Source organism: Candoia aspera, chromosome 5 (genome assembly GCF_035149785.1).
Source record: "Candoia aspera isolate rCanAsp1 chromosome 5, rCanAsp1.hap2, whole genome shotgun sequence".
Classification (NCBI taxonomy): domain Eukaryota; kingdom Metazoa; phylum Chordata; class Lepidosauria; order Squamata; family Boidae; genus Candoia; species Candoia aspera.
In genome coordinates, this window is record NC_086157.1 from 111417067 (window position 1) to 111443660 (window position 26594).

At 43.4% G+C, this 26594-nt stretch overlaps 1 protein-coding gene across 1 annotated transcript in view; it reads left to right on the forward strand.

Annotated features, from left to right (window-relative positions):
- The window catches only part of TENM4 (teneurin transmembrane protein 4), a 445069-nt gene that overhangs the window by 337039 nt on the left and 81436 nt on the right, over positions 1 to 26594 (forward strand). Inside the window, exons 15-17 of the mRNA XM_063305935.1 lie at positions 2791 to 2817; positions 13107 to 13253; positions 16861 to 17077. Coding sequence (XP_063162005.1) covers positions 2791 to 2817; positions 13107 to 13253; positions 16861 to 17077 — 391 coding nt within the window. The remainder of the gene's footprint in view (positions 1 to 2790; positions 2818 to 13106; positions 13254 to 16860; positions 17078 to 26594) is intronic.

A 26594-nucleotide genomic window follows, 5' to 3' on the forward strand; every position in this document is an offset into this window, starting at 1 on the left:
TTCAACTCCCCTAACATCCCGGCCCTAACACTTGGGGAAAAAGCCATGTTTTAACAGCCTTCTGGAATGCTGAGAAGGTCAGGGACATCTGAATCTCGGGGGAGGCTGTTCCATAGGGCAGGTGCTGTGACAGAGAAAGCACACCTCCTTGGTACCATAAGATGACACTTTCTAGTAGAGAGGACCTGAATCATGCCCATCCTGTCAGATCTGGTGGAAGAGTAGAAATTCTTGGAGAAAGATGGTCCTGCAAGTTACTGTGTAGGGCTTTAAAGGTGATAACCAGCACCTTGAATTGCACCTGGAAGAATACTGGAAGCCAGTGCATCTTATACAGCAGTTGTATTGTGCACTGATGCATTCTGTCCCAGTTGAAGCTTCTGAGGGGTTTCAAGAGAGCCAGTTTAGTCTAGTGGTTAAGGCTCTGGGCTAGCAACCAGGAAACCCCACCTTAGGCATGAAAGCCGGATGGATGACTTTGGGCCAGTCACTTTCTCTCAGCCCAACTTGGTGCACTGTAGACTAGCCTCCTCGTGGTGCGCCCCGGGCAACGTGACTTGTCTTGGCTAAATAGTCTACACATCTGACTGCTGGACCTCACAAGGATTTCCCAGCAAGAAAAAGCAGCATGAACATCGAACTGCTATGCCATACAATTTAAAAAAAGGGGGGGGTCTTCAAGGGCAGCCCCATGTTGAGTGTATTGCAGTAATCCAACAGGAATGACTAAGGTGGGACTGACAGTGAGCAGAACCTCCTGCTCCAGGAATTAGCACAACTGACACACAAGACGAATCTATGCAAAAGCCCTCCTGGCCAGTTTCCACCTGCTCTTTAAGCAGGAGCCATGAGCCTATGAGGACCTCCAGATTGTGCACTAACTCTGACTGGGGGGAATGTCAAAAGTTAAAGGAAGACCGCTGGATCCAGGGGGTCCAAAAATCCAGAGCTACTAGGTTTTGCCAGGTTAAGCTGCAGACCCTCACAAAACATCTCAGAAACAACCAACAGACTATTACAACCACACGGCGTCACCATAGCACACAAACCAACTAAAGCTCTCCAAAACATCTTAAGTAAACCAAAAGACCCAGTAGCCCAAGGAGAAAAAACAGGAGTCCTCTACAACATGCAGTGTAAGGACTGTGACAGCCGCTGTGTAGGACAGGCAGACAGAAAACTAGCAGAGCGCATCCACAAACACCAACTGGCAGTCAGAAGACACGATGAAAACTCCCTAATCTCACCACACATGGACAGGCTCAGCCACAGTTTCAGCTGGGAAACGGTGAGCATCCTGGACCAAGCTAAATCCAAAAACGCCAGGGAATTCCTGGAAGCTTGGCATTTGGACAAGTCAGCCATCAATAGACACGTAGAGATAAACCACATTTACACACAATTCAAAAGAGACAATAAAACTAAGAATATTCTAAGAAGGAAACAAAAAGGCCAGAACATGTCCTCTTCAGCAGCCAACTCCCAGATAAGCAGGGGTCAACACCAGGCAAACAATCAAGCAGAATACCTTGATCATGGAACGACCAAGGAGGAAACAGCACACCCACCAACATTGGCAGGGTAAGCTGCTGTATATAAGCAGGGAGCAAAGCCCACCCTCCCTCGTGCTGATGATGTTCCCTAGTTGGGTAAAGAAATGTCTGCAAGCAAACAGCCAAGCTCAGAGAGCACCAAGGACTCCACAGTTTAACCCCGAGCTACAAATATTCTCCTCTGTTAGGTTTACACAGCCTGCTAAACCTTAAACCTCATTGTTACATTCACAGAAAGTGCTGTGCCCTAAAACATCCCATACCAGGACTTATCATAAGAACCAGGTCCACACCCCAAACTAAAACAATGACCAAGTTCCCACCTCATGCAGAACCCCAAACACCTACCCCCATGTTAGCTTAGTGTAGCGCAACTCCGGTTCTGGGAGTTGAAATCCATACATCTTAAAGTTGCTGAGGTTGAGAAGCATGGGTGTAGCGTGCTGTGTGAACTCAGAACCCTCAGTGCTCTTTCGCTCATAGTCCCATCGTAGAAACGAAACCATCCCAAACATTGTTTTAGTCCACATCGCTAGAGACAAGTTTGATGAGATGGCCGTTCTCTTCTGGATTTATGAAAAGTGAAGACCTCACTTCCTGTACCAACCCCAGAGACTTTATGACAGACAGACAGACAAGATTTTACAGCAGGACTATTCTGTCAGCTGCTGTCAGTCCCTAAGCCATGAACAGAAATGGTGTTATACTGTATGAAGCTCCTAATAATGGACAGGAAAGCAATTTGAGTGACAGATCCTGGTAGGTGGGGATCTTCCTCCTCCCCTTTGCATTGTGTCATAACATGCACTGCTCTGCGTCCTTTTGGGCCTGTAGCAGCGATAGGTGGCTGGCAAGAAAAACAAAAACAGGAAAAATATTGACTCCCGCTATGATGAGAGGTTGCTTTATCTGTGCAAATGAGCTGAAAATACTCTGCTCTTGACGGCACCCTGATTTTTCACGCTGCTCGGGGTATAAAAAAAGATTCCCTTTCCCATTCTTGGAATGTATGCTGCTTTTGCCTTTGATCCACTTTCCTGCTTCCCTATGATACCAGCTTGGCCTCCTGTTGTGTTGTTGCTGCTGCTGCTGCTGCTGTTTTGTCCTTCCTCCCACCCTGCTTCTTTTCCGGTGCCCATTGTCTCCTGGCCATTGCCTTTACTTCACCCTGGCTGTACTAAACCGTACTGCACTTTATTCAATCCTACTTTACATGTCCTGTCTTTTATTTTCCAAGCTCACTATCTGGATAAGGTAGTGAAAGGTATGGTGGCCTTTCTTCCTCTTCTTTTCCTGTCTGTGTGTGTTTCAATCCAGCTCAAATGCCCCCCACTGGCCCACACAAATGTCAGCTTAGGTGGCCTCTTATCTCCACAATCTCACTATTGTCACCTAAAGCCTGGCATGACTTAATTTTTCAGGGATTTAGGCTGAGAAAGCCTATTTCGACTCCATCCTTCTGTAAGTGCAACTGTCTTTCACTAATGTCCTATCAGTGTTTCCTCTGTCTTCTCCATTCCATCACTCATTCCAACTTAGACAGGTGATGCGGAGGGGTGAGGGGAAGTCCCTACAAGAATGCTTTAATTTTTTTTTATTGTACAACTCAAGAGAAGACAAGGTAAGTATGATGATATGAAGTCTCCTTGTTTCCAAAATCAAATGAATAACTTTAACCACGGCCTCTATTTTTCAGGTTGAAAATATTTCAGGTTGAAACTCTAGAGAAGTTGGCTAGTAAATCCTGAATGGCTAAAAGATACTTTGTACATCAGCTTTTTCCCGGTTTATAATTAAAAACCAAAACTTGTCTGATTATCTGTAGCTTGCTTAGCAGCTTTTCAGCTTGAATACTCTTCTACCTTTAAAGCCAGCCATGCTGGCTGGGGAATTCTGGGAGTTGAAGTCCACACATCTTAAAGTTGCCAAGGTTGGGAAACCCTGCTCTAAAGAAATATCCAGAATTCCCCAGCCAGCATGGCCATTGATGAACGTTCTAAGAATGGAATCCACACCTTTCAGGAGGGTCCATTTGGGGGAAACTAGATGGTGTGAGTCTCTTGATAGCTCAACAGACACCTTGTTCTCAGTTGATTCTCCACTCCCCAAAATAGAATCAAATGGACATCTGTAGAAGATTCATAGACAGGGCCACTAAGGTCATTGAGAGCAACTCCCCTCTCAATGCAGGGGAGTTCAGTGCAGGAATCCAAATTAAAGCATCTCGGAGAGATTGCTATCTAACCTCCACTTGAATACATTTAATGAAAGGGACATCATCACCTCTCTTGTTAGTTATCCCAACTTGATGTCCTCCGGAGATAGCTACACTTGCTAGGAGTGGCAGATTATAGCCCAAACCATTAGCTAATGGAAAACAGGCTTAGAGGGTGTTTTATTGATGTAAGGAATTATATGACGCTCACCCCCATGGCACACCAACAGCATGCCTCTTGCTCTACAGACTTAAAATACTTGGATCTAGGATTTCCACTCAAGTAGTATGCAGAGAATTTGGGTGGACGACTTACCTGAATTCTCCCAAGGAAGGAAGAATACATGGACAGTTTTCAAGGGCAGGACTCACCCTTCATTGTGCTGATAATGAGAAGAAAAACATGGGACGAGCTCCCTCATGAGGTCCTTCCTTGTAAAGTCTTCCTCTGAGATTTCACCAAAGCAGGAAAAGGCAGAGAAGCTGCAGACCATTGGAGACAAGACAGGACAGTGTAAGACAGGACACTTCTACAAACTACTTGTCCACCTGTTATAAACATTCCTCCTATAAGAATTTAACTTCTGCTTTGGATGAAGAATTTATCTTCTGCCCAACACTAGTTCTCAGTCAAGCAGGAGAAGAATGAGAATCAAAGGAAATTTGTCCTCTTTTCTAATTTGTTTCAGAAATATAGGACAAAGCTTGCCCTCTGCCCCTGAAATAAATTTAAGAAGAGAACTGCAGTATTAGCTGAAAGGTACCTCTGTTTCAAAATCTTTTCCCACCTTGTCCTGGATGTTTCTTGGAAGCCCACAAGGAGGTCTTTAGTTTGACAGATCAGCTGTTGCTCTGCTCCTTTACAACTGGTGTAAAGGTAGTAATCCTTCATTATGACAGGAAATCAGTGATTCAACAGCTCCTTCTGTGAATCGGTCTGATTCTCCTTTGCAGCATTCTAAGTTGACACTGTGCTGTAATTTGTGGCAGGAAATCCCACAAGTTAGCCACATGCTGTGTGAAGGTACATGGCCTTTTCTCTACCCTGAATCTTCCATAATTAAGTATTCCATAATTCTAGTATGAAATGGGGTGGGTGGGTTCCTCTTTATCTACTTTCTCTGTAGCAGCCTTTTTCAACCTTTTGACCCTGGAGGAATCCTTGAAATATTTTTCAGGCCTCAGGGAACCCCTGCGCATTCAGGCTCAAATATAGGCCAGAAGTTACAAAATTATTACATTCGTTTCATGGGTAGACCTGTATCTATGCATTAGCAGTGTTCTTAAACTAAAAATAAAGAATGAAACTTACCTCTTTAATGTGAAGTTGCCCAAATGAGAAATAATTTTTGAAATAAATCATGATCTCCCAGGGAACCCCTGGTGACCCAGGTCGAGAAACCCTGCTCTATATCATAAGTAATTTTAACTTACTTATGCTCTATACCGTAAGTAATTTTGCCTCTTCCACTTAAAAACTTTCAGACCCTGGAACTTTTTCACCCACCCTGTCCCAAACACTGTTTTACTGCCTTTTCCCATCTCTCTGATGCACAAACATACACTCACACAATAATGCCCCTCAGACACCCCATTTCAGAAACTAGTAGCAAACCAGAATAGATCCCTTCTCACAGACTTCCCCATGGGAAGTCTCATTCCAGATAAATCCATCATACTTAGGTGAGATTCAGACTCCAGTTCTTTTAAGCTCAGGGGTGCTTCCTGTTTTGAAAAGCACACCCTTTCTCAAAAACCTCACCGCCACCCCCAAAAGTGGACGGGGGTGGGGGGAGCCATTAAAAGTTGGCAGTCTCCCTCTTTCCAGGCTCTCCTGGGGTGGAGTGGCTACCACGCTAGGTTCAGGCTAACTCTGTTACTTGAATTTTAATTCATTTAAATTAATTGTAATTTAATTTATGAAAGTATAGCTGTAATGGGGAAACAGATAAAAAGAAACTGGAAACAATTGCCTCTGCTGTTTCTAAACATGCAGCTAATTACGGGCATTATACAGAAAGCTCCTAGGCATTAATGCTGTCTTAGTTTGTCTGATGAGAGGAGAATAAATTTAACTGAGTTGGACACATACATCCTTTTGAAACTGTAGTGGTACAGCTAGGCACGATTGTGAGAGCCAGGGCAGGGATTCAGGAAAAGTGCTCTTTTTCTACCAAAACCCGTTCCATCAATCAATATTTGGCTTAATCGAGTTTGTAGTGGGAGAGAAGCAAAAACATGACCACAAAAATAAAGCAGAATAAGGTTCCTGTATCACTTAATCAGGTTTCCCAACCTGATGTCACTGAGATGCATTTAGGCTGATTGGCAGGGCAGGCTGCGAATTTGGGGAGGTGCGGTCCCAAAACATCTAGAAGTCAACTTCTCGAGAAGGACGTCCATCAGCTTCAGACCTGAGCAGGTAGTTCTGTGCACATCAGCCTAATTACCGCTGGGAGCCGTGAAGTTTATTTCTGAATAAGCGTGTTTAGGATCATGCTGTTTGTTGATTAACCCGATTGCAATACCTTTTTTTTAATGGATTCAATTAAAAGGAAGTTCTCCCTTCATGCATCATCTCAGAAGTTGGCAGGACCTGGCTGACCTCTTCGAGGTTCTCAAGCTCAGTTAAGTCATGCATGGTGAGCACTTGGATGGAAGACCACTACAATGCCAGGGTTAAAGACTAGACTGGGAAAATGGGGGGGGGATGGGAAGTCACCACAGTAGTGGCAAACTACTTCCATAACACTGCCAAGCAAACTGCATGGGTGGGTCAACTAATTCACCTAGCTTGAGCTCAGAGCAAAATGGGGGAGGAGATAATTGCCCATCCCAGCAGGTAGGTAAACCCCAATGTAGGGAGCATACCTATCCCATAGATTTTTCCCCACCTAGTAGGTCAGTTACATCATTCAGTGTGACCAGATATGGACACATCAGAACAATGTCAACCTATCCCAAGGTCTTTGTTTTCCACAATAACAGAAGAAAGCTGACATGCCAGAAATGCTCAACTACTCAGTTGGGCACTGTAGAGAAGCAGAGATGACCTTGGAGAAGGTATGCAGAGGTTGTTAACAAAAGATGACTTAAGCCCAGAAAGGCAAAAAGATGTTAGAAAGAAACTCAAGGTTGTCCTGCCTTGACCCTCAGGTATAAGAAGGGAAGGGAAAACACTGTCAGGTTTTCAGGATTCTGTTATATCAATAAAGTAGAGTTTGAATATTTCTTGTGGCGTGCGTTTCCTGACCTGGCATATCTAGAAGGGCTAACATCAGTCTTGAAAGCCTGACAGTGTTTGCCCTTCCTTCTCTCTTATACCAACAAGAATCCAGGCAGAATTACTTCAAGTTTCTTTCTTATGCTTTTTCCCCCTTCCTGGGCTTAATTCATATTTTGCTAACCATGCCTGCATACCATCTCCAAGGTCATCTCCGTGATTCTCTATAGCCTCTCGAAACCCTGAGGCCGCATCTGGCCTCCAAACCACATTTTCCTGCCCCCATTTCCCCTCCAGCCTTAATTACCAAAAATCAGAAACATGATCTTCCTTCAGTCTGAGGATGAAACACATGAAAAACATCATGTGCACCCTCAAATTTGCTGATCGTAGCTTAAAAATAACTCAAACCAAGAAAAACAGAAACCCTATCTCCAGCTAGTATACAACTCGTTTTGTCCACCCCCAGATGCGTCATCACCCCATCAGAATATTATGTACAGCTACCAAGAGTTCAGCCATCCATCCCTGCATTATTTCCCTATGAAAATGTCATTTTCAGATTTTTCTAGACTGTTCCCACCTTCTAGAATCCAGACACATTAATCCAAAGGACACAAATAGAAAGCCAGGAGTTTATTGCCCCAAGCTCACACCCACAATCTTAGCCCAAGTGTGGTAAGCTTCTTCTAAGCCAATCTGTGTCAGCCTTTCACTGCATGGGGATGAAGAACGTAGTCCTCTAGTTTTTTGGACTTGCACCCCTTTCTGTCCCTCTTAGGGACATCTGTGAGGGTCAGACAGGACCACAAACAGACAAGAAGAGCAGCCAGACACACACAAACCCCAAACTGGTGTTGCAAGCTGATTAGTCCTTGAAGAACAGGAAAATCTGCAACAAAAGAGAAAGCTTTTATCCAAGTCTTCCTGCTTTGGAAGGACTGGCAGTTCAGTGGGAGCGAGCTTGTTTTCTCTTAATTGCCCAGAGTGATTCAAATGCGTCTGAATTGCTTTATATTATTGGGGGGGGGATCTCTCCCCCCACCCTTCCTTGGACTGCTTTTGTCTCCATTTATGGTGGTGGAGTGGTAGCACTTTTGACAGAGAATAGGCAGGTCATTGGCAGACGCTGAGATGAGAACTCTCACATGGCCCACGTTGGTTGTGGTTTCCATCTTACAACTCAGAATGGGAAACAGAGGTAACAGATGAAAACAGAGATAGGAACGGGTCAGAGAGAAGGGATAAAAAATCCTTCTCCTTGTCTGTTCCTTTGGGATTCAGAGCTACAAGGGAGCAAGCATCTCTTCCCTGCCCATCCTTGCACCATCATTATCATCATGATCTGCTGCTGCTCCTGATTCCTATAAAACAAACAAAAAGCAAGAAAAACATTGTTTGGATTTGGGTGGACCACCAGGAGCAGAAAAAGACTGTCCTGTAAACTTTGGAGGAGGTTAGCATGAAAGTACTGGCAATGAACATTTTCATTCATGCTACGCTGTGGAAAAATCAGCCCTGGTATAACTTCCAACTTGCATAATTCTTCCTGAGTTATGTGGACAGAATGCCCGTGTGAAGTGGTGACAGCTCACGTTGTTTAGGCTGTCATAACTATGAACATCTTTCTGCTGAGATCCCCAGATCAGCTATTGGGATCTGGGGCAGAGTAATTGGTTGCATTCTGCTTTAATCCAAACCAGCCAAGATTCAGAATCTTAAGGGCTTATCTTCACCAGAGATTTGAATGAGTTTAATAGGCATTCGGTCTCCCTTGAGAAGTGCGGGAACTGTAGCTGGTTGAGGTGATCCATTGAACTCGAATACCAGACTTTCAGCACCCTCTCCAAACTACAGTACCCAGGGATCTTTGGGGCAAAGTCTCCTGAAGACAAGGAATCTAACTACAGGAAAAATTTCCATTCCCGTGGATCTTTATTCAAAGTGGCCACCCAGAATGATGGTGTGGTAATATGGTCAGAAATGGTGATCGCGTGACCATGGGACGCTACAACAGTCATAAATGCGAACAGGTTGCCAAGTGCCCAAATCAAGATTGCAGGAATGCTGCAGCATTCATAAGTGTGAGAACTGGTCGTAGGTCGTGTTTTTTTTTCCCTCAACACTGTTGTAAGTCCAAACTGCCACTAAATGAATGGTTGTTAAGTGAGGACTACCTGTAGTGCCACTTCCTGGTCATCTTGATTAAGCTGCTCATGTCAGTTTTGCTCCATTTGGACGTTCTGTGCTGATAACCAAAGTTTGGAATTTGTCCGTGCCTTTTAACTTTCTTCTCATGTTACAGGTGTGTTGTTGCTTCTACTTAGAGCAAATGGGATGGTGGTTCTGCAATTGCGGTGTACTTTTAAGACTGATCCCCAAAATTTCCTCACTGGGGAAATAAATAACGCCGAAGACCCACCTCTTTCTTTCAAATTTCTGTCAGGTGCTGAAGAGGCAGCTCTCTTTGTCCTGTTCCACCCTAAATGAAAAGGCATTTATCTCTTCAGCAGTTCAAGTTGCTTTGATGGAAACTTCAAAGAAAGTTCTTTACCTGGTGAAAAGCAGAGAAGGAATGAGTTTTACACCGGTCTCCCACAGATAGCTGACTTTTATGTTGGAGGATCCTGTTTAACGGATGTCACATTTTAAAGGCTTAAAAATAATTTGGAAAGGAACAAATGCTGATGAAGCAGCCATTGTAAATTTCATTGAAGTCAGTCCAGAAGAAGCTTTCTTTAACTCCAAAGAGTTGTTGCTGAGAATTCAAAGGAACAAATACTTCTTTCGAATACCTCTCACCACGTTGTGGTCTAACCACCATAAAAAAATAACAAGTAAAAACTAACAGTTAAAATTACATGAAAGCCATAAAGTCAATATCCACCATGATACATTAACCCTCTCACACTTCTGCTGCTATAAAATCCTGAATTTACAACCCGATCCCCTTGCTCTCTAACTTTGCTGGCGAGATTTGCAACAAAACAGCCCTACCATGTAACTTTGCTCACTTGCCGCTCTCAGCATCCACTTGCAACAGCTTCCATCAAACCATCTGGGGTGAGTGGGGAGAATGATAGAATCCTAGGGTTGCAAGGGACCTTGGAGGTCTTTTAGTCCAACCCCCTGCCCAAGGCAGGACTCCTCGTACCATCTCGGACAAATGGTTGTCCGGTCTTTCTTTGAAAACCTCCAGCGATGGAGCACCCACAATTCCAGGAGAGTCCCATAATTGGGAGCCAGGTCTTGAAATCCATGCCACTGGGATGGATCTGCTTGAGAAATTCCAGTGCAGGTTCATGCATCTGAATGATACCATAGTTGGGGAATAGCAACACCAGATGTATTATTGTACTTGAGAATAGTGTCAAAATGAGTGACAGAACTGCTTATGGCGAGATGGCCCAGCTTGAGTAAATTGAGTAAATTAGAGCTGGGTATGTACAGACTTTCAAAGCTTTCCACTGGAGAAACTAGTTAAATGATTTTGGTGGATTTCTAGAGGAGGAGAACATAACTTCCCATCTCCTTATAGGAATGATCAGTACTGGTAAGGATTTTGTTCTGCAGACCACACACAATCTAGAGTTGCATTTTTTCTCCCATGTTCGACAATTTATGCCCACCTGAAATCAGAACCAAAGAAAACGCACTTGTCCTTATTATTGGAGAGAGGACAATGAAAGAAATAAATTCACCCTTCTACCCATATTCCATATTTAGAGATCCAACCCTAATCTCTAAATCAAATCTCAACTGGAAATACTTCTGTTGAAAAAGCCTTCTGAGGGATATAGGAGGGTTATGACTGGGATAATTAAAGAGCTTTAATTGCCCAGATCATTAGCAACAGATTATTCCAGCTAGTAGTCTTGAAAAACTGCAAGGTAATCACTTGCTAATCTGAATAAATAGCCTTGGCAGGCTAGGAGAAAAGGCCACTGTATATATGTAATAATCAAATTTGCTTGCTTATGTCACCAGTGTGACCCTGAAATGTAATTTTGTTCATTCTTCTTTCCTGAATGTCAACCATGTATGAAAAGGCAGTAACAACTTTGGCATTTCCTACATCTTGTCTGACATACAGCTATGCGAATAAGTCTCCTGAAGGCACAAAATTGAGCATTCCTCTTTCTGCCATACCATTTCTCCAAGAGATGCAAGAGGAAGGGTTCAGAGCAAGCCCTCCTGGATTTAAACCAACTTTCGGCGTGGTGGTGGTGGTGGTGATGGTGTTCATGTCCAAGTAACATCAGATGGGATTAATTTAAACTACAGTATATTGTAACAAGCCACAGTCAAATTATGATTTTGGATTTTTAACTATCTATCTATCCAATTTGTCCCCTCCCATCTCCTCCCATTGGGGGACTTGTCCCCGCCAATTTCAGTAGGAATAAATGTGTTTTGGAATGGCAAAGAATAAATAAGATTGTGTTTTTAAATACATCCCAACATTCCTTATTCCTGATGATGAGAAAAAGAATCTTTATGTTATACAAACAACCAACATTCAGATTTTTTAAAAAAAGACTGAAATCTTGAATACTGTAAAGACTGAAATCTTCACAGAATGTGAAGTTGTCTTCGAGCCAAGCTGGTGACTTATATGGATGCATCCATGCACTTCGCTTGCCAGCAATATAGAAGTGGTTTTCTGTCGCTTTCTTCCAGCATAGATTTTCAATTTCTCAGTCTGAGGTCTCCCATCCTAATACGAACCTTGGCTGATGCTGCTTAGCTTTCTACATCAGCCAAGGTCAGGGAGATGATGCTACATGTTGAGGGCTGCTTCACATCAGCAGCGTCTGAAGGATGAGGTCAAGGATGGTGTGGTTGGGGCATTGCAGTCAAAGCCCTGCTTCTTTTGTACATGCATCAATGTACACATATACAAAGGGGCAGCCCCTGCGGATGCTTCTGAGTCTCATAAAAACAGAAGGATGGAGCTGTTTGCCTTGTCAGATGCAGTCGTGATCAGTGATGAAAACTTTGATAATTGAAAATTGCATTATGCCAGAAGATCATGCTGGTTCAGTTTTGTTCCCATTTGTCAAGGAAGAGTGAGAAATCAGCTTGTGGCCCAAGCGGGAAGGCCACTTTGCCATCATCCTTCTGCCTTTTGTTTTTAAAGTCCCTGTGCGCACCTCTGCAGTAGCTTTGCACCACTGCCCTCCATCTTCATCCTTTTCTGATGTGAACTAGTAACTGTTTGACCAATACCTGTCTTTATGGTCATTTGTCAACCACCTTCCATTATCCCATGTGGCTTTTGGAAATGAAAATAAAGAGAATAATACTATGATTTCCATTGTCAGATGGTTTAATTTTAATCATGGCTATAGTTTATCTTAAGAACCTACCGCAATATTGCTAAGCTTATTTTACTTTATCCTGCTAAGAATGTGTGAAAAATTAGGAATCAACTGGGTTGGCACTTTACCAAATTTATCAAAGAGTGATGATGATGATGATGATGATGATGATTTTCAGATGCTCGATTTCTCGGTTTCGGTTAGCTTTTTGGAAGAGCATCCTTTCCATTTATGAAATTCTTAATCAAAATAACACTTGCTGATTCTATGTAAAGTAAATAATTAAAAGGGTGCTTCAACTGTGCGTAGTGGGCTTAGAAAAACAGTTACAGAAACAAATGCCTTAAGGGGAAGTTATGTACAATGAAAGAAGAAAAATACTGAAATGTTTGTATCAATAGATAGACTGTATGTATCCTCTATGTCTTTGGGAACTAAGAAAAATTGTAGCATAGTCAGTTCAATTTACAGGACCTGAAAAACAGTTCATTTACTGTGCAGTGTGAAAATAATTTGCAGTGTTCCATACAGACATGAGAAAACGTTTCTTTTAAGAAGAGACAATCTTGATGACCAAGATATGCTGCAGTATTACTGCATATCAAGCCATCCAGTTTCACACCCATGGGAAAAAAGTCAACTTGGGCAGATGTAATAAGATTTCCCTAGGAGGAAAATTGCCCAAAAGGTCAAGTTGTCATCAAATCCTTGTTTGTACATAAGATGTGGATTAACTGTCTACTCCCAAACATCATCTTCTCCAACCAAACTTTCCTCTCCTTCCACCCTTCCAGAGGGATGTCCTGGCTTGTGCAACGGCAATGGTAGGTGCACGCTGGATATGAATGGGTGGCACTGCGTCTGCCAGCTGGGATGGAGAGGGACAGGCTGTGACACTTCCATGGAGACAGCATGTGGAGATGGAAAAGACAACGATGGAGGTAAGACCCCTGCTAACAGGTCTTACTGATCATAGGTCTTCATTTTGCATGGGTAGAAATGAGCCCAATGAACAAACAAGTTCCAGGTTTGAAACAAAACAGTCCCACTTGGGATGTCCTGTCTGAACATTTCAAAGTTGGGTTATAACAGAAGCAGATTCAAAACACTTTGGATGTTTTGTCATGAAGGTAAGATTCCTGCAGGCCGCTGTGAGGTTTTTATGGTTTTCTTCCTGGATAAAGTCTGTATTCAGTCAGGACTGGAAGTCAGTTGGGTAGAGCCAAGGGGAGTGGGGCAATGTCTTGTGATGTGAACTAGGATTTTTTTTGTGCTTGTACAGCTGAAGGAAGTAGATAAGGCTGAGCTCAGCCATCTTCAGGCTGGAGCCATGTCCTCCCTGGCTCCTCTGGGTGACTGGAATTTGTGGTCATCTGGATTCAGGTGATTCAAGAGGACAAACTGCCACCATCCTTGAAAGAGTCCATTGATGCCTCTTCTCTTGAAGAGGCCATCTCTACTCTAGCCATACTTTGCAAATTCTGCCCAGTCTCTGACCTCCCTTTTTGGGGGCAGAGAGTTGAAAGTGTGGTCAAGAATCAAGTAGTGAGGCTCCTGGAAGAAACAGATTATTTGGATCCTTTTCAATCAGGATTCAGGCTGAGATGTGGGATGGAGGCAGCATTGGTCTCTGGTGGAGGATCATCATTGGGATCTGGATGGGAGAAGTGCACCTCTCCTGATTGTACCATTGACCATGGTATCTTAGTTGACCTCAGTACCCTGCAAGGGTTGGGGGTTGGAAGCATTTTCTGATGAAGGATCCATTCCAATACTTCCAGTTGTAAAGTATCCTGCAGGATCTCTCTTTGTGTGAGCCCTGCTCCATGCCCCACTGAATTCTATTTTTGATTCCTTTAACTGAAATTAGCAAGTTGCAAAACAAAGTGTTAACCTCAAGCATCCTCTTTTATGAGTGACATGCAGATGGTCCTGGAAAATAAAATTGGGGGATGCATTTATCCCACCACTGTGTTTTAAGTGTCTCTAAACTTGCCCCAAATTGGACAGCATCTTAGTTGGGTCTTTCCTAATTGGCCATGCCTGTCCTGGCAGACATTTTGTGATAGCGCCCTGGAGATCTTCTCAGAATTGCCCCTCATACCAAAACCCCTTGTGGGAACATTATAGAAAAATACAAGTGGCACAGAAGTGGTTCGTCTGTACAGAGAACCTGTTTCTTTAATGCTGTTTATTGAATAATGTCAAACAGGCATGGGGGCAGGGCCAAAATAGTCAAGATGGCAGTCATGATGCAAGCAAAAGGGGGAGGGGCCTCGGTTGTGCAGTCACCACCACCATCTTGACCTCCTATCCCCACGGACACCCCTGAATTGTCAATCAAACTCTGTGTTGCCAATTACCCACCATGTACCTTGTTGCAAAGAAATCTCCCAATATGTGCTAGATGAAGAATAAGGAGATGTCCCATTACAAGATCAACAGGGGGTGTACAGTTTGATTCCGTGAACTGGAGTGCCTTCCACATTCCTCAACTCTGCAAGCATTGGGTGTACTATCACATGGCAAGACTGGCATTGTTCCCAGGCAAAGGAAGCAAGATAAATCCAAACCTGACTGAGCTTATCTAATTCAGAGAGTTGAAAAGTTGTGCCTTGTTTAAAAAATGTACAGATGATAGAATGCTTAGGATAGCGTTGTACATCTGGTGTGGTCCAGATTACTTCCTTTGGGAAAAGATTGGGTGAGGGCAGAGAAGGAACCAGCAGAAACAGCCCACTGCCCCTCCTAATAAAATCCCCCACGGCTACAGAACGACAGAGTGCTTTCTTCCCTCTCATGAAATTAAATATCCCCATCTTCAGTTCTATTTACAGCCGGCTCAGGGCCATAATTCTGCTCCAGATGTGTCAGATGTATGGACTTAGGGCTCTAATCTGTACTTCTGTGAATTGAGGGGAAATGACCACATTTAGCATGAGTGGGGGCATGATTTTTCTGGAGGGTCAACCCCAGAAAGGAAACAGTTGTTGCGGAAAGGCATTGTTCAAAGTGGCTGTTGTTCCTTGTCAATCTCCTATGTGTGCCTGGACAAATTTGAGACACGTCCAGACAGACAGCTAATTTGCACTTTAGATTGAAAGCAGAGATGAGGGAGGGAAGATAAATTTATGAGTCACCTTCAGCACCCTTGGTTGGATAAATATGCATCGTAATATACAAACCTAAACCTCTTCAAAAAAGGTTAGATTTAACTTCTCCAAGTTTATTTTTCAATAGCTCTTTGTATAGTATAAGGCTACAAAGATTTGCTCCGTTGACTGTCGATGATTGCCCCATTGGGTAATGATTAGTCTACTTGACATATCAAAAATAAAATTGTTCAAGTAGAACGTTCCAATCAGTTTGGGCACAAAGGTCTTCTGCAGAAAACTTCCCTACCTCCCTTGTGACGGCTTCAACCGTTTTAGAGCAGGTTCCTGGTATCCAGTATGGTTTAGGGCAGTATTTCTCAGTCTTGGCAATTTGAGATGAGTAGACTTCAACTCTCAAAATTCCCCAGCTAGCATGGGAGACATTACCAAGTGGCAAAATGCAACACCATCCTTGCAAGTAAGAACCCAGTGCTACAGGTGTCCCATAAATCAGCTCTGTTGTACTCAAAGTCTATAGATGTGTCAATGATTGTCCTATTACAAGAAAATAAAACTTACTAGCTCTTGATGTCAGGATTTGGAACACTCTTCCTATAGACTTCAGACAACTCGAAGGAGGATTGATTGATTGCATCCATTAAACTTCATATATCCCTAATTCCTGTGGTCTCTCAGTAGTGTTTCATTAAAGTACAAAAACCAGAGTAAGACCTCAGATATTTTTTTAAAAACACTATTATACCTGACTATTAAAAACTGTTAAAATTAAAATTATCCAGATGAAGCTATAGGCAGCGGTGCCTGCAGTGCGGGTGGGTGGGTGGGTGAAAAAAATCAAGATGGTGGCCCTGACTGAAGTCCCAGTTCTTTTTTTAAGTGCGTTACATGTGCACCCTTGACTGCAACCATGCAATCAAAATGGACAGGGCTTTGATTGAGTAATTGCAGCTGCCATCTTGACGTTTTTGACACTCCTCCCATTGAGATTTAATTAAACATAAATATCTCTAATTCAGATATTCTCTAGGCAGGAATTTAATTCTTCCCCCTTCTCCCATTAAAAATTACTGTTGTGGACTACTAGGAATTCAGGTTTGGCATCTCTGTACCCATAGCCAGTGTGGTGTAGTGGTTAAGGCACCAGGCTAGAAACCAGGAGGCCTTGAGTTCTAGTCCTACCTTAGACATGAAGGTGACCTTAGCCAGTCCCTTTCTCTCAGCCTCAGGAAGAAGAAGGCAAGGTCCAACCACTTCTGAAAACCTTGCCAAGAAAACTGCAGGGACTAGTCCAGGAGTGAAGACTGACTCGAGGGCACTAAATAAATAAATCTGTACCGGGTGATATTCCCAGGTTACATTACTAAGTGTTCTGGATGCCAGGTCCTTCACCCTGCTGAGGATCTTCAACTGGTGTTTGTTCTTTGGTCCACAGATGGGTTAGTGGACTGCATGGACCCTGACTGCTGCTTTCAATCTCTGTGCCGGACCAACACGCTTTGCCTGGGCTCTCCAGATCCGCTAGATATCATACAGGAGACTCAAGCCCCTGTGCCCCAGCAGAAGCTGTACTCTTTCTATGATCGGATCAGGTTTCTAGTGGGCAGGGACAGCACTCATGTCATTCCTGGAGAGAACCCCTTCAGTGAAGGGTAAGTTTCCTTCCTTCCTTCCTTCCTTCCTTCCTTCCTTCCTTCCTTCCTTCCTTCCTTCCTTCCTTCCTTCCTTCCTTCCTCTCTCCTCCCTCCCTCCCTCCCTTCCTCCCTCCCTTCCCCCTTTCCTTCTGATTTCTGTGGAAGAAAAGGCAAGAGGACACATAACATGGAAGCAAAGTATTAAGAGCTGATTGTATATATAAATTTATGACAAATATAAGGTGGAAAACCGTTGATTCTGGAGACTCCTGCAAGGCTAAGTGATGAGGAACATGCACTGTGCAAGGCCACAAAGTGATTTCTTTGGTTTTCACATCGTCGTATTTTTTATGCTGTATGGTTGAGCAGAGACTTTGCCAACCTGGTGCCCCCTGCCTGGCCATTTGGTTCCTGAATTTCAGTAGCTTGATTTGGGGCTGCTTGGGGAGGAGCAGGGGAGAGGTTTCAAGAGTGGAAATGCGAGTGATTGGATTTCCAGAGTCATCTTGCTTCCATTCTCACCTAAAAACTGATATAAATTGGAAAAAAAAAAATCAGTCCCACCACATCTTGGGATATTGTCACCCTGTCTATGACATTATCTATGCACGGCAGGTGGTCCAGGAGCAACTAGAAGCCCCCAACCCTGGAAAGTTGCCCACCCCTACTTCACGTTTTGTCCATGATGTGGTTCCCCAAGCGAAATATCCCAATTACCCTTTAAAACAAGAAAGCCTTGCATGGTGATCTAGGGATGAAGCTGGCCACACAAACAGCAGACTGGGGAGTTTTCTGTATGGACTGTTGCAGACTGCATGTGGTTGATCCAGCTGCAGCATTCTTGCATATGGCTAGAAAACAAGCATTGTTGTGGGGGGGGGGGATTTTAACAGCAGAGATTTCTCTAGATACCTGAGGGTTCAAAACGGAGCTAAGTGCTGGCTTCCATGAGATTTCCACTGTTGTTACAATTGCTTTGGATCTAAATGTAGGCAAACTTCCTGTTAAGGGTCTTCATTGAATTTAGGAGCAAAAAAAAGTTAGTGGGGTGGGGAATGGAAGATTTCTTGGAATTTCCCCAGGAAAAGAAGGAATTCTCTTGACAATCTCACAAGGGTCAGATTCCCCCTAAATGATAGCAGGAGCACCATGGTTAAAAAGGGGGAGATTCCTTCTTGGATTTCAACAACCACCCTTCCCCAAGAAGAACAGCCAGGTTCTCAAGGACTTTCAGGACATCATCACAGTAGGAGCCAAATGGATCTCTGGGGGGATGTTATTCCAGAGGGTAGATGCTGTCACAGAGACGAAAGGGCTTCCTGGGTCCCAATAAATGACATTGTTTAATCAGAGGGATGTGGCATGCACCACTCTGCCCAGTCTTAATGGATGGGCAGGAACTGTTGAGATAGATGGTCCTTATAAAGCCAGAAAGGGCTTTATGGGTACTAACCAGCACCTTGAATTGTACCCAGGAGCCCAGTTGCAACCAGTGCAGCTCACAAAGCAGCAGTGACACATGGGCATACGTGGCATGCCCATCAGTGCCCAGGATGATGCATTCTGGGCCAGCTATAGCTTCCGAGTGGCCTTCAAGGGTAGCCCCACGTAGAGCACATTGCAACTAAATAAACTCAGGAACACCACCTTCGACAGCGAGCGTTGCTCTGGGCTTCTTCCCAAAAAATTAAAACAGAAAACAAGTTCTGTCTTATCCAGGAAAGAAATCTCAGATGATTTGGGAGAGGAAATTGTTCCCTGTGGTATTTCCGCCTGCTATGTTTGGGATTGTAGGTACATGAATTTGCAAATGTACGGCACGCAGCTAATTTTGATGTACACCAATTACACTTCAGGTTCGGCTTTAATAAGCATTTTTCCCTTGAAAATCAAAGATTCGTAAGGAGTTTGTAGCCTGCATGTTATGATTTTATTAATGATTTCTCTCCCTGAAGAGGCTGTTCTAAACACCAGCCATGTATCTAGGAGACCTCCTTTCCCTTATGCTCAGCCCAATTTAATACTATTATCCTGGAGTCTAATTCCAGTTGAGTTCTCTGATTGCTGTGATTTATGTAGCCAAAATGACAAGAGCTGCACATGAGAGAGAAATCAGTGAACTCAGAATAACCCTGGATTTGCAGATGTGCAAAAAGGTGCCAAAGTGTGGGGGGGAAAAACATAGGGGTGGGAATGGATTGATTAAGCAAGGACAGCGAAGGGGAACATACAAAGACACTGATTTGTTCCTACTCTCCTAAAAGCCCAGAATAACAGAAGGAGAAAGAGAGACTGCACAGGATGGCTGGGGAATTCTGGGAGTTGAAGTCCACACATCTTAAAGTGGCCAAGGTTGAAAAACACTGATCTGGGGGCAGCTGTTGTATGGCTTTGATAATCCCCAGCCACCAGATTCTTCATTGCCCATGCTGCCTGAGATAAGGAGACTTACAACAACTGGCTTAAAGCACCTACCTTTCTTCTCTTCTTCTTAAATTACTGGATGGACAAGGTCCCTGCAGTGTTGCTTCCTTGACCCCTCGTTCCCACATCAAGTTACTGAAGGTGGGAATGGGTTTCAAAGAAAATTGTGGGCTCCAGCAAAGATTTGGAAGACTTAGTGCTGCCCCACATATATATGAAAATGTCGTTTTGTAGTTCACAGCAACTTTACTTTGGGTGCACCTTTCAGCTAGGAATGTAGAAAAACACCAGTTCAAAAGACCGAATATCAGAATGCCAAAGAGTGCCAATAAGGTCAAATCCTTATTCAATACAGTTATAAAAGATAACAGTCTAACAAAAGTCACTAAAGCAGCAAAACCAATTAGACATGGAATCCCATACCCTATCAAAATTGTCAACAAAATGGAAGGAATGTAAAGTTGGTTTATTTGATCAAAGTCAAAATAGGTTGTTTTCTCTGGTAACCCTTAATGGGCTTTTGGTGATCAGGACTGAAATGATGAGGCCTTAAGATTTGTTTATAGATAAGAGATGAGATATGGGAAGAAGAGATCATTTGTTGTATTTTAAGAGAAGGTAGTAAGTTGCTAACATTTTTATACTTGTGATGAAGGGAGAAGTCATTTCTTTATATATTTCTTTTCTTTATCTTTACTATATTCTTATTTTATCTTTTCTAATTTTCTTTCTATTTTTTTTCTTTTCTGCACTTTCTGTTTTTTCTTTTTATTCTTTTTAGTTTGTTTTTATCTTTGTAATTTTTAATCAAATTACTATAAAAATTAAAAAAAACAAAACAAAATTGCCAGCAAAACAATCCCATTAAGTAAAAATTCATAAAACAATATCATTTAAAACTCTGCTAGTTATCTGCCTAGGGATTATAGTTTTACAATGTTGTCTAGGCCGTGGTCAGTTTTTCCCACTGTACCCCAATCTGAGATAAATATGTTTTAAAATCCTTCTTAAATGTGCTAAGATCAGGGAGCTCATTCCATAGCTTAGGAGCCAGTCTAGAAAACTCTTAGCCATAGAATCCTAAAATACAAGCATTGAAGGGTACCATGGAGATCATCCAGTCCAACCCACTGCCAGCAAATGGATCCACCATAGAGAGGCTAAGTGCCTCTGAGGGTGCATGAATCACCCAAAGAGGACTATCCCAAGACATCGAGGAAAAAAGCCAAGATAGAAGGTTGTACCAATGGGTCTGAAAGTTCAAAACCAAGAGTTTATACTGGGGCTTGCCAGTGAAAGACCCTGCAATTCGTAAGTGTCTGGAAAAAACAAGGAACATCCAGACAATGAGAACAGTGTTTTCTTTCTGAACCTGGATCAAGGAAGGAAGGTCTGAAGAGGGAAGAGTTGCTAAAGGGTATGATGTTGAAGAAGACTCCTGAGAGTACCATGGACAGCCAAGAAAACAAACTGATGGATCATCAAACAAATCAACCCAGAGTTTTCACTGAAGGCACAAATGACCAGGCTCAAATTATCCTACTTTGGACACATTATGAGAAGACCTATCTCTCTGGAGAAGACCTATCTCTTCAGTGCTGTCAGCTCTTCAGTGTAGACTAGACTAGGAAGCCAGAGTTATGAATGCTAATACTACTTTTATTATAAAGTTACAGTAAAAGAATCTTGCAAGTCTGAATGCGCTTCCCCCCTCCCTCCCTTTATCTGCATGGGAACTAGGGAGGGTCCCGTCTGAGACGCTTTCTCAAATGACATTTCGGCTCCAGACTCAGATTTCCTTTATCTGACCATTGCTTTGGTTGCGGCTTTTCCTCCTCTTCCTCTAGGTTATTCTTGCTGCCCATTACAAATACTGGAAAAGGTGGAAGGAAAGAGAAGACAAGGACAACCAGCAGCAAGGTAGATAGACTCACATTCGTGAGGAATGCTCTGTTGGAAGAGCTGAAAGACCAGGTTAGGGATGGATCGTCATGGAGAAAATCCACCTATGTGGTTGCTAAGAGTTGACAATGACTTGATAGCACATAATCAATCAAGCGTTTTGCCCTCCATGGCACTGCATTGACCCTTTCCCACTCCAGAGGGGAAGGTTCTCGGGTGACATTCTGAGAAGCCGTATCATGTGCTGGAGCTTATGGTGACAGACAGCTAAAAAGTACTTGAAGATAGCAAAGTAAACAAGCAGGAATACTAGCCGGGAAATCAGTCAAGTGATGATCAAGTGGCACAAGGGCTCTTGTCATCAGCTCATCAAGAGGATGTGGAAAAGTGTCCTTTGCCTATGGAATTTGACTCACCGGCTCAGCTGTGTCATCATGGATGCTTATTTCAAGGTGGACTCTCCTATCCCAACCCCTTACCTGTAAAAACGGTAGGGTGATTAATATTTTTTAAAAGGCGAGGTCTTCTTTTTTATACACGTAGAGAGAATTTATGGACGTCCATTTTATACCCCCTCCTTCCCTCCCTCTCCTGGTCTCTGTCATACCCGCACAACATTCGGGTGCCTTGTCACCCCCCTTGATCATTAGAAAGCCAAAGAATAATTTGGTAAGAAATTCAAATTCACAGGTCATTCACCTACCTGAACTCCCTCGGACCATTGAAGGGCTTTGGCGCCCTTTCGAGAAGAGCTAATTTGTGGGCAAAAATAAAAAAATAGAAGTGCCATTGGTTTCACCCCACTGCCTGCTCTTGACCTCTTAATGCAGACACTTACGGCTCCACAGCAAGATTTCTAACCAGTGCCAATGGTTTGATGACCTACAGTCCAGCCCTTTTGGTAGTTCCTAGTCTGTGCAAAGCATCTGCTTTGAGCTTTCTTTCCTAGCATTAGAAAGGGGATTTTGAAAAGATACAAATATCAAGATTGGGTGGTCCTCACACCACCATTAGCCAAAGTTTGAGTAACCACTGTTTATCGAATAGATCAGCAGTTGGCTGAGTTCACCCAGTGCACTAGACCACAAACCATGATTGTGAGTTGGCTTCCCACAACAAGGTAAGCCAAATCAACACTGTGGATCAGAGTGATGTAGGAACCCCATCAGGATCTCATGCACACAGACCCGCTCAAGGCTCATTTTCCCCAGAAACTATTCTTCTCAACTAGTTTTTTTTTTTGGCCTTCCATCTTCCTATGTTCCTTGATTTAGGTGGCTTACAAGCATTATCCACCATGGTGAATATAAAAACACTAAATAATAGTGTCATGTCCCTGGGCAAGAATTTAACTGCAGTTCACATCTGAAACCTGCTTATAAATAAAATCTTCTTCACAAGTCTTGCTTTTCCATCCAGATCTCCTGTCAAAGCAGAAAATGAGACATTCCATTGTGTTTTGGATTCCCGGTTGGCAGTGACAATGGTTTTCTTCCAGAAAGGTCTCCTCACACCCGTAGAGGACTAATGGGAAAGTTGTGGCTTTGAAGAGGGAGACATCACAGTGTGTCCAAAGGGGGAAAACAGTTGCAGTGAAGTCCTTTTGGAGGTGATGAAAAGATACATTTGGTCTTTAGATTCTGTTTCACGCATGCAGGTCATCAAACAGTTGGCTGTATTGCTGTTTTAGCTATAAAACCACTGTTAACAACAGGTCAATTACTTTTAACAATGAGGGGAGGGAAAAAACCCACCCCACCCATATGCATTAGCATTAAGTGAAGTGCAATGAAAGGAGACACAGACACATCAAGAAGAGCTGCAATCATTACTGCCAGCTGTGATTGGTCTTGGATGGTGGGGGGGGAAGGTGGCTTGTGGTGCTTATAAAGCAGAAAAATGGGATAAAAAATATTTAAAATAAACAAATGAAGCCTTGAAGCAGATCCACAGGAGGATCAAGAGAGAGGCAGCATGGCACCCACCTGAGGACGCCAGCTGCTAATTCCAGTGCATTTTGGAATATATTGCAAAAACTATCATGCCAACTCTGGTGGCATCATTAATGGAGGGTTATAAAAGCTGAATGCATAAAAACTCCACGCTTGCTTTGGTGCTTTAAAGAACGGTTCAACATCTTCCTCTAGCTGCTATTTGGGGAAGGTGGACTTCTCTATGTTTTCAGCCAAGAAATACACCGAGCTTGTGCTTCATCTGTTTTATTACTTCCCAAGGAATCTCCATTTTCCTCTGCAGTATTACTTTCTGCCTAATTGAATTCCGAAACAACTAAAGATCACGTCTGCCTGAAAGAGAGCCAGGGCAGCTTGTTTTACTTAAAATGTCTTCACCCAAATTGGAGTCTGCTGGGTTTGATCCTTTTTACTACAGGAAGCTTGGGGCAGACGTCATCAAACTGGTTTCCTTTGGAATACAGAGAATTCCCAACTCAAGAAGAGGAAAATCATATTCACTGTTTGAGATGAAGTAGGAGGCTCCATCAGCTGCAATCAGGGGCATCCATGGTGGTCGCAACCCAAGTAAAAAAGGACATGCTTTGATCAAGCAGTCCCAGAGGTCATCTGGCCTTTTTCTGACCCCTTTGCCCTTGCAGGCACCCCAGCCCCTGATAGAATCAGTCCTAGTTCCAGAATAGTAGATATTTGGGATATTCTCAGAAACTCAGCTAGCTGTGCCTACATTTCTGCAGTTCCAAGACATCTAAAATTGCAATTCATCCAGGTGACAAACCTATGTGTGCATCTTGGGGTATGCTGGTGGTGGACAGTAGTATCAGCCTCTCATCCTCAGGACCTCGGTCCCTCAGGCCATCTTCACCTGACCAGCAGCCAGGAGGGGGTACCAACTGGGAAGACAAGGGTTGGACTCCATCCTCAGCCGTCAAAATTTCCTGCCTAGACTGCAGATCCCAGACTCTTGGCCATGTTATTTGGGGATTCCTAGTCATCCTTGGCCATCCGGTATGCTGGAAGATGAGGTTATGGTGGAAGAGGGGGAGTTGTACAGCAGGTCTTGCATGCTGTTGCCTTGGGTTAGCTGGCTGTCTTGGGTAATCTTGGTGTCCTTGCAGTGGGGATGCTTGTGAGTCACCACCGATCATGGTTTTTGCTGTGTCCTCATTGCAGTTCACTCTATGCAGACGTTGATGAGGATCCACAAATGACTCATTGTCCCAAGCAGTGTAGAATTAAAGGGAAAAAAAAATCAAAAGTGCAGAAACGGAGTGGGGAGACCCAGATGGATGGTTTGGGGCTAGACACTGTCTCAGCCCAACCTCCATCCCAGGGAGGTTGTAGGTACCAACTGGGAAGACAAGGGTTGGACTCCATCCTCAGCCGTCAAAATTTCCTGCCTAGACTGCAGATCCCAGACTCTTGGCCATGTTATTTGGGGATTCCTAGTCATCCTTGGCCATCCGGTATGCTGGAAGATGAGGTTATGGTGGAAGAGGGGGAGTTGTTGTGCAGTTGCTCTTTCCTTGGCTGTGTACTGTCCCCCCTCACTTAACCTTCCAAAAGATCAGAATTAGAACAGTTTTCCAGCCTGAGCTGTGGCCACAGCGTAAGATTACACAAAAGTTAAAAGTAAACTCCCTTGAAGCAACATTGACTCCTGGTGCTTATGTGAGTCCATGTCCATCCTGTTTTCTTGGCAACAGTACAAAGATGACTGCCCTTGCCTTCTTCTGGGATATTTTCCAACTTCCCAGTCTAGCCTTCAGCTGTAGGATTTCTTGTGGGCCTCCCATCGGCGGTGACCTTGCTTAGCTTTTTAATCCAAATCATCTCTTAGCCATGAAGCTCACAGGGCATCGCTTGGAAACCTCTCTTTCTCTCAACATTTCCGATTCCCAGGATGGCTGTGAGGATTAAAAGGGGTGTAGGAAGGATGCTAGTGAGGGTGTTGAAGAAATGGTAGGATGCAGTGCATCAGTGACCAGTCCCATTCTTCCAAGAAGGTGTGGGTCTGTGTTTTAAAAAAACACCATTCTTTCTTGATTCTTTGTCTGCACCTTTTCCATTCCTTGTTCCATCCATTCTGTGGATTCCAAGCCATATCCTTTCCTGCATCCATCGTGGGGAGCTGATTTTTCATCCCCATCGCCATCTTCAACTTCACACTCATCTTTTGGTGCTCTTTTGCTGAGGTGGGCTTTTCCGCTGAGCCCCGTTCATTCCTTTTGTCTCACAGCTACCTGGCATAAGACAGAGTCTTGTTGAAAATATGTTTGCGGTGTGCACCGATGAATACAGTTTTCCTTTTGGATGAGTGCTTTGTAAATCTTGGCATCCCTTGATGACAGTTTTCTATAATGTCTTTTAAATTCTTGTTTTAGCCCTTGGGAATTAAAAAAAAAAAGTAACTCTTGAGAAGCATTTGGGCCAATACTTTTAACTGTATTTTTATCTTGCTGAAGTTTTGTCTATAATGCAACTAAACATCATAATTGGGAACAGTCCTTTAGATCTGAAGCAAATGGATAAATTGCCAGAGAAATGGGAAGGGAAAGAAGAAACTTAGATAGCAAAAGGTTTTGATTGGTTTGTTTTCCTCCCAGGGATGTTTAAAGCAGGGGCATCCATGAGGGGCTTTAAAAAGTCAAAATGGCGTCAGTGTGATTGAGACACCACCTTTTTTAATTTACTTTGTTCAAAAGAGGCCAGGTTTTGATTGCACAGACCCCATGTAGACTCTTTTGATTATCCCTCCTGGCTATCCCTTCTGGATATCCCTGGTTCAAAGCAGAAATACATATTTTTTAAAAAAATTTCGAGCCACAAAAGTATACAGGTAGTCCTCACTTAATGACCAGAAGAGGGACTAGAAAATTGGTTAAGTGGTGTGGTCATTAAGTGAGTCACCCTGTGACTGGACCCAATTTCACGACCATATTTACAACAGTCGTTAAGCAACTCACAGGTCATTAAGCAAATCCAGCTTCCCCAATGGATGTTTTTTGCCAGTAACCAGCAAAAATCACGATCACATGACCATAGGATGCTGCAACTGGTCATAAATGCAAGCCAGCTGCCAAGTGCCTGAATTGCGATCATGTGACCGCAGGTGGGTGTGATGGTTTGCAACAGTCTTAAGTGTGAGTACAGGTTGTAAAGCGCTTTTTCCCAGGCCGTCATAACTTTGGACCATCATTAAACAAACAGTCATTAAGCGAGGACTACCTGTAATC